A 7,679-nucleotide genomic window follows, 5' to 3' on the forward strand; every position below is an offset into this window, starting at 1 on the left:
CGCCTATGAGAAAAAGGAGCAGCGCATGAGCCGAACGCAACATATGCGAACCGAACTGAGACAGTCGAACTGAACGGTTTTCATAAATCGTTCCATCCCTAATATATATATAAAAAGTTCAGGGTCAGGATTTTTTAATCCCTGTAGATAATATGCACTTAAAATTAAATAAAGCAATTGTGTTTTCTTATTTTAAATACAAATTGTCTTGTTCTATTGGCAAAATGTCTCTTTTAAGAACAAATTTAGTTATTTTAAGAAAAAGGATTTAGATGTTTTCCAGCCTAAAGATGAGAGCCAAAAAATGAAATGTAACAAATGAATGCTTACCCTCTACATGTTATCTTAATATATTTGATGATTTAGTATGGCTGTGAGAAATACAATATGAACTGCTTGTTGCTATAATATTTTATCAACCAAAATGTAGGAATTTTTTTTTTCTTGTTTTTATTTGTTTCAATTTGCAAATCAAACGTAGGAATTTTTAGATGGATTCTTTTCTTGATCGTATCTTCTAAGCGATTCGGCTAACGTTGCTTCATCTACAGCTGTTTGAGAGGGAGCTGCGGCGGTGGGCGGGGCATGAGAGGGGCATGTCTCTGAGCAGCCACGCCCTGTACGACAACAAGCAGGTGGGAGGAGCAATAAAATACAAACCTTTTGCTCTAGTTTCCAAAAGCACAATAGACCACATAGTCCACTTTTAACACCTGAAGTTTTCCTCTTTGTTAAAGGAAATAAAGAACATACAGTGATGATGTTTTAACGCATCTCTGTTTGCAGGGAAAGTATCTGAGAGCTTCATCAGAGGAGGAGATATTTGCTCATCTCGGTCTGGAGTACGTTCCTCCATCAGAGAGAAATGCCTGAAGCATCGATGCAGACGGCCGAGCTGGAGGCTAAATGTGGAGCGGTTCTGTTTTCAGGGTTCTGACTCCTTTTCTCTGTTTTAGTTTTTATTTTTTTTTGTCTAGGTAGCAAATTCTTCCGTTTAGGTCAGGGTCGATAACCTGCGGCTTTTTAATGCCACCCTTGCGGCTCCCTGGAGCTTTTTTTTTTTTTGAAAAAGTTTTTTTAATAATTTTTCCAAATAATACAGTGTGGTACGAAAGTACATGTGTATTTTTACACTTTAAAACATAAAATACAAAACCCAAGTATGAGAGGTACAGGTTCCAGGCTTTGAGAGTTTGCATCATTAGTGGTACAGGTTTCCAACGTTTAGTGCTCCCTGGAGCTTTTAAAAAAAATGGGAAAAAAATGTATTTTGTTTGTTTGTTTTATTCCAAAAAAAAAAAAAAGCAAATTAAAAACCATCCCCTGGACTTTGTTTCCAAGTTTTGAAGATGTTTCGCTTCCCATCCAGGAAGCTTTTGCAATTCATCCAAATCTTGGAAACAAAGTCCGGTGGATTGTTTTTAATTAGCTTTTTTTTTTTTTTTTTTATGATTATGACCTGGATGATTGACAAACTTCACCAGCGTTTGTTTTAACATGCTGTGCAAACATTCATTCTGTTTTTCAAAGCTGTAAAAAATTGTACAATGAATAAATTTATACAATTAAATTTAAAAATTTCTGTATTTGAAGATTTTCCTCATAGCCTTCAGCTCACATTACGGTGCCAGGCAGGTGGCTGTTGTAAACAAAGCAGCAGCATGTGTCTCAGACATGGATCCCAAAGGGAAAAAATGAATATATCTGATGAGAACAGAGGATTCAAAGAAGAATTGAGCGAATCCTTTGCTTTCATTATCAATGTGGAAGAATTGCCTGCATGTTTGCTTTGCAATGAGAGGTTGTCAAATAATAAAAAGAGTAATTTGGAAAGGCATTTCCAGGGAAGGCTGCTAAATATTCAGTTGGGAGGGAGAGAAAAGTGCGATTGCAGAACTTCTGGATAAATTAGAGGAGAGCAAAGATAGATTAATGAAGTGGATTTAATCTCCAAACTGCACTACTGCTGCTAGTTTGGTTTCAAGCATAGAAAACAGTTCACAGATCAAACAGGTAGCGCTCTGATGCTCCAGGATAAACATTTAATCATGAATTCTTATTATATATATTTAAACCCATGTAGTCCTTTTTCTATAGTGGACTAAAGTGAGCCCGTGTTTCCATACCAGGCTTATTGAAGACAGTTCAATTAAAAACTAAAAACCCTCTGATCAATAAAGAGCAGATAAACGAGTCTGAGGGGTAAATAGCGAAAAGACATGAACATTTTTGACAGTTATCTTCTGGAGGAATCCAGTGACGCTGAAATAGTGCAGAATAAGAAGCAGGTTTGATTCAGGGAAATGAAGGTTTCTGTGGTTTCAGTGTGTGAGTTTCCTACAGCTCACTTCACCGCTGCACATGTTGACAGTGGGAGGTTTTTATGTGTTAAAACTGTCGTTAAGTGACTCTGCCCACAAACACACCTGTGTCAAAGTTGCATCTTTTCAGGATCGTCTTCATCGAACAAACTCAACATTTCCCTCTTTCTAGTTCTGTAACCACCTATAGAATAAAGGAGCCCTATGGGCAGCTTCTGATTCTGCAGCTGATCATAGCGATCATGCACCAGATTAGAGATTAGATTAGTCTTCCAGCTTTTTACCAAACTGTATTTGACACATGAGCTTTGTAATATGGGTGTAGTTCAAGCTTTTATAGACTGTTGTGATGTAAATTTAGTTCCTTTATTGTTGCAAACAAAGAACAAGTTGTGGAACTTTGAAAAACAAAATGTTACCCAGAATGAATCTTAGAAAATAGTTTTTACCGCTTGATGCCTGTTGTGCCAAATGTGAAAACAATTACCGGTATTAAATCATGCAAATCAACTACTAAAGTGCGCCTTTCATGCTCCTCTTAGTTTAAAAAAATATATATTTTCCTGTTGGTGGCTACAGGAAAATATATTTTGTTTCTTGAAAGCACCTCTGACTTCGTTGACTGAAGAAAAAGAAAAAAAAACTTTTTCAAGCAAAAATTTTCTAAGTAAAATTAAAGATGTTAGTTACGGATCAGAGTATAATATCAATATTGCGTTAAAAAAAGCATAGGCAGTTCTAGATGGGGGCCAACAGGGGCCAGTGCCCCTTTAGAACTGGTCCTGACCCCTGCCATGATGGCCCCTGTACTAAAAACAATGCAATATTTTAAAAATAATACTTTTTATTTATTTATATGTGTATATTACCTTGATTTGAGCAGGTAGGTAAAAGAATTTGCAGATGGAATAAAATGATTTATGCTTGAAATAAGAAGAAAAAAGTCAAAGTATGTAATTATCTAGTTTTAATGGTCAAAATTAACATTCCTTTGACAAAATGTCTGCTCAAATTTAATTTTAACACATTTCTAGATCAGTTTTTACAGTGTAATACTAAATCAGCTTTTTATGATAATATGCGCTGATAGAACTGATTCATCCCTTAATATTTCACCTTTAACATTAACTTAAACATTTATTTAGAAATGACAGTGAGCTCTGAGCTCCAGCTGAATCACAGTTTCCATCCATTAGATCAGGGGTCTGCAACCTCAGCTTTGTGGCTCACTTTTAATATATTAAAAAAATTGCCTTTACTCTAATTTTTTTCTTCTTTTTTTTACACTTTGTGTTATTCTTTTGTGTGCATTCCCCCCAAAGCCAGTTATTACACATCCAGTGCACACCTAGGACGCTTTGGCCAGCACTTGTTTCTGGTACAAGTGCCATTGACAGTTATTTAACACAATAAAATGTAATAATTTCATATAAAACTCAAAATATAACATCAATCTGGCACTTGATATATAAATTCAGGCATAAATGAGTTAATCTAAAAAAGGTTTTGAGATAAACTTGATTAGAGATTCATTTAAAGATTAACTTAAAGATTTTTTTATATTTAATTATTTTCATGTTTCAATGTCATGAAATGGAAACTGTCATGAAAAGGAGGAAACTAAGTGGCGTCCTAATGGCAGTAGAGGCGTGAGAATAGGTAGGAATCTCTATAATGTTCAGGAATTTAGTTTAGAGGAACTTTAAATCATAATGTTTTTTATTATTTAAAAAAATTCCCTGATGGGAATGAAGACAATCGACGTTTAAGGGTTTCATCATTATCATTAATGATGTGTGAGTTTATTACGCCTGCCTGTTGCGTGTCAGAACTGATGTTTTCCACAACAGTTTATCTAATTAACCCTTTATAGGACCCACAGCGAAATACTTTTAAAATCCAAATTTCAAGCCAATAGTGTTATTGGAATCCAGGACAAGACCTTATTACCTTATTCAAAAAATATGGATATTTTGATGGTGAAAATGCAAAAAAAGTCAACGTAATAACAAGAAACGCCAACTTGCCCGAATATTTTAAGAAAAATAACAAAAATGCTTCTGTAAGAAATTCATGAGAGTGAAAGAAACACATTTTTGGTCCAACACAACCTTAGAGGCATTAATGCTGATACTGGCACTTAGATTTTTTAGTTTATAAACCTAAATATAATTGTTAACTAGGCTTATTAACTTTTTAACTTTTCAATTAGCTTTATACCTTTTTTTCTTGACTCAATAACATTTTTTAGTAGTTAATATATCATTCAAGGGTTCATCTAATTAGTCAAATGCCAAAATAAGATGTGCAGCCATGTAGCAGCATCTTTGCTGAATGACTGGATATAGATCTTGTGCTTCTAGACCTCACTGAGGGATGAGCGGGACTCTATTTGTAGGACGTATGCAAGGGATCAAAAACACCAACTTGCCCTATAAAGGGTTTAGACGGTTCCTGAGTGCGGTTATATACAGTTATAATCTTCATTCTGCACTTGGCAAATATTTGGGAATGGAATGAGAGCGGCGTCCTTCAGCTGAGAACAAAGTGTAATAATTTGATATTGCTGGAGCCATGGATGTCCAATCATCTGCTAATGTGTATGATGTCATAAAGTGTCAGACTGGAGATGTATAAAATGCCTTTTTAACGGTTAATCACTTCCTGAGAGGTGAGCAGCTGCCTTCTGTAACTCTAAGCAACTTCTCTGATCTGAGAAAGATTGCATTTTCTATCAGAATCTGTTGTCATGTCTCCTGGTTATTTAATACATATATAAGTTATTAAGTGTTACTTAAAGAGTTTGTCCTGATTGATCTCTTTTCAGGGAAAAGAACCAGAGAGAGAAAGATTCAAGGTGCAAACACGGAGCTTTAACAGCTACCTACAGAAGTAGAAAAAAGGAGAAGCTTTAATAGAAAACTGTCTTAGATTAATTTACCTTGGAGACTAAAACAGCATTTTTATTTATTTCTTTAAGAACTAACAGAAGTTTTAGCTGCACTTCAACTGCCCTCAAAATATAAAGGGAGTTTAAAGTGATTTAGGCCCAGGGGCCGTTTGTGGCTCTCCTACTGATTTTGTGCAGCTCCTAAAAATCCTGAAACGGGGTAAAATCTGACCTGCAAGTACAAGCAGGGACTTTTATTTTTATAAAAATAAAATCTTGGAAAAAATGTTCTAATGGTTTCAGTATACATCTTAAATGTACTTAAATGTTCAAAAACTTTGTTGTAATTTTTTTTTTTTTTTCACTGCTTTTAAGTAATCTGTGTCTGTCTTATTAAAACATTTTTTATTAATAAAATGTAGATATTACCTTTTTATATTTAGGATCGACAAATATTTACAGATCATTATGAAATAAACCAAAGAAATTAAAGAACTTTTCCTTTTTAAAATTTAACTTAAAGAAATCTTTTTTTTATTTGGCCCTAAATTGTTCCCAGCCTCTGATTTGAACACCTCTGCTTGTTCTAAACCAATACCTGTTTCAGAGTGAAAAAAAGTTTTTAAATTGGTGTAATGCAACCAGTAGGTGGCGTATTTGGTTACATTATGTCTGGCTTCAATATAACCCATAAAAAATGAATAAAATGTAAAAGCAGCTTTTATTGCTTATATAGTTGATCTGACATTCCTGAAAAGAAACAAAAATGTCATGAGGAAATAAGAAAACCCAAAGGAGGGATGCAGATTTAGCTGTTTTAGATAAAATTCCAACTATTTCCATACTCATATGATGTCAAAATTTCAAGATAATCATAAAGTTTTTATTTTATTTTATGAGCTAGACTAATGGTTTCCAAAATGGGGGCCAGGAACCCCTCGTAGATCATGGGACACCAAGTCTGGGGCCCAGAGATCCATGTGGTATACGAAGGCCAAAATATATTTCATTTAGTTTCAATTCAGTTTATTTCTATAGCGGCAATTAACATGTCATCTCAAGGCACTTTACAGTTCAACCAGATCATCCAGTCAAACTGATTCAAAGTTTTCTATCTAAGGAAAACCAGTTGATTGCATCGACTCATTAACTCAAATTCAATCCCTCACACTAAGCATGCTTGTAGTGACAGTGGAGAGGAAAAACTCCCTCTTAGCAGGAAGAAACCTCCAGCAGAACCAGGCTCAGTGTGAGCGGCCATCTGCTGAGGCCGACTGGGGTTCAAGGAGACAGAAGCAGAGATAAAAACGGCAACTGAAGGAAACACCATGTCAGAGGATGAAGAGAGCACATCCAGCCAGTCACAGTCAGAGAAACAGGACTACACTGGAAAACAGGCCGATCTCCAACATCTATAAACAAAGGTGTTGATGGAAGCAGCACAGCTGATATTTCTCTCCAGGGTGGAGTCACAGCCAAACAGATGCGAATATACCATGAAATAAGTATAGAATGAAATAAGTAGATATAGCATACATGATTTTAAATAATAAATATACCAACAAATTCTCAAAATTACATTGAAAAATTAAATGTCCCATTAAATGATTAAAGAAATTACATAAAATGAATCTATAGATCTCTCCATGAGCTTCTGCTTCAGCCTATCAGCACAGCTCCTTGCCTTCATTTCAGCCAATCACATTACTGGTTACACAGATCTGCTTTCAGCATCGGTGTCCTCTGGCTGGGTCTGAGTGATAAAGACTTATTTATTCTTTATGTCAATGAAACTTTCAAATTACTGCATTTTCCTGTGTGAATAACCCCAGGCTGAAATGTCTTTATCAGCTTTACAAATCTAGAACATAATATCTATTGAAAATAGCTCAACCTGACAGTAAATGGATGAATATCCGTGGATATAAACCATTTCGCTGTAGTTCTGTAACAGGGGATCCTTGTCCCACTTGAAGCCGATTCATCTGACAGACAGTTGCAAAAAAAGTTTGATCCATGTCTATAATTTAAAGTAATTATCACTTAATGACACTTAATACAATCAAGTTTCTTTTAAGGGCTTTTAGTAAAAACTTGATTCATTTAACAAAACAGATAATAACCATTAAATAAGATAATGAAATCATTGATTAAAACAGTTTAGATTGATCAATAATGGTATACATTTTGAGTAAATCCGAATTGTCTCTGTGCAAACTATGCATATTTAATATGTATCTGGAAAACAACACTTCTGCTATAACAAATAACTACAGATAAGTAATTGACATTAAGTATTTATTTACTAACGATGTAAAATTATTTCAGAATAAATTACCTGTGTGACGTTTCTTCCTCTATTTAAGTAACAGTAATTTGGAATTAATAACTTTGAAAAGCCACAGATAATAAATAAAACAGTTTAAATATTAGGTAAACTTTATAGTCCTTTTAAATTGTGGGATTTG

The 7,679-nt window shown here is 34.6% G+C and overlaps 1 protein-coding gene across 1 annotated transcript in view; it reads left to right on the top strand.

The window, feature by feature from the left end:
• Positions 1-1,337, top strand: part of polm (polymerase (DNA directed), mu) — a 19,775-nt gene extending 18,438 nt beyond the window's left edge. Inside the window, exons 4-5 of the mRNA XM_015397168.1 lie at positions 552-635; positions 787-1,337. Coding sequence (XP_015252654.1) covers positions 552-635; positions 787-873 — 171 coding nt within the window. The 3' untranslated portion in view covers positions 874-1,337. The remainder of the gene's footprint in view (positions 1-551; positions 636-786) is intronic.
• Positions 1,338-7,679: the final 6,342 nt, after the last annotated feature.

This window comes from Cyprinodon variegatus, unplaced genomic scaffold (assembly GCF_000732505.1).
Source record: "Cyprinodon variegatus isolate N-32 unplaced genomic scaffold, C_variegatus-1.0 Scaffold842, whole genome shotgun sequence".
Lineage (NCBI taxonomy): Eukaryota > Metazoa > Chordata > Actinopteri > Cyprinodontiformes > Cyprinodontidae > Cyprinodon > Cyprinodon variegatus.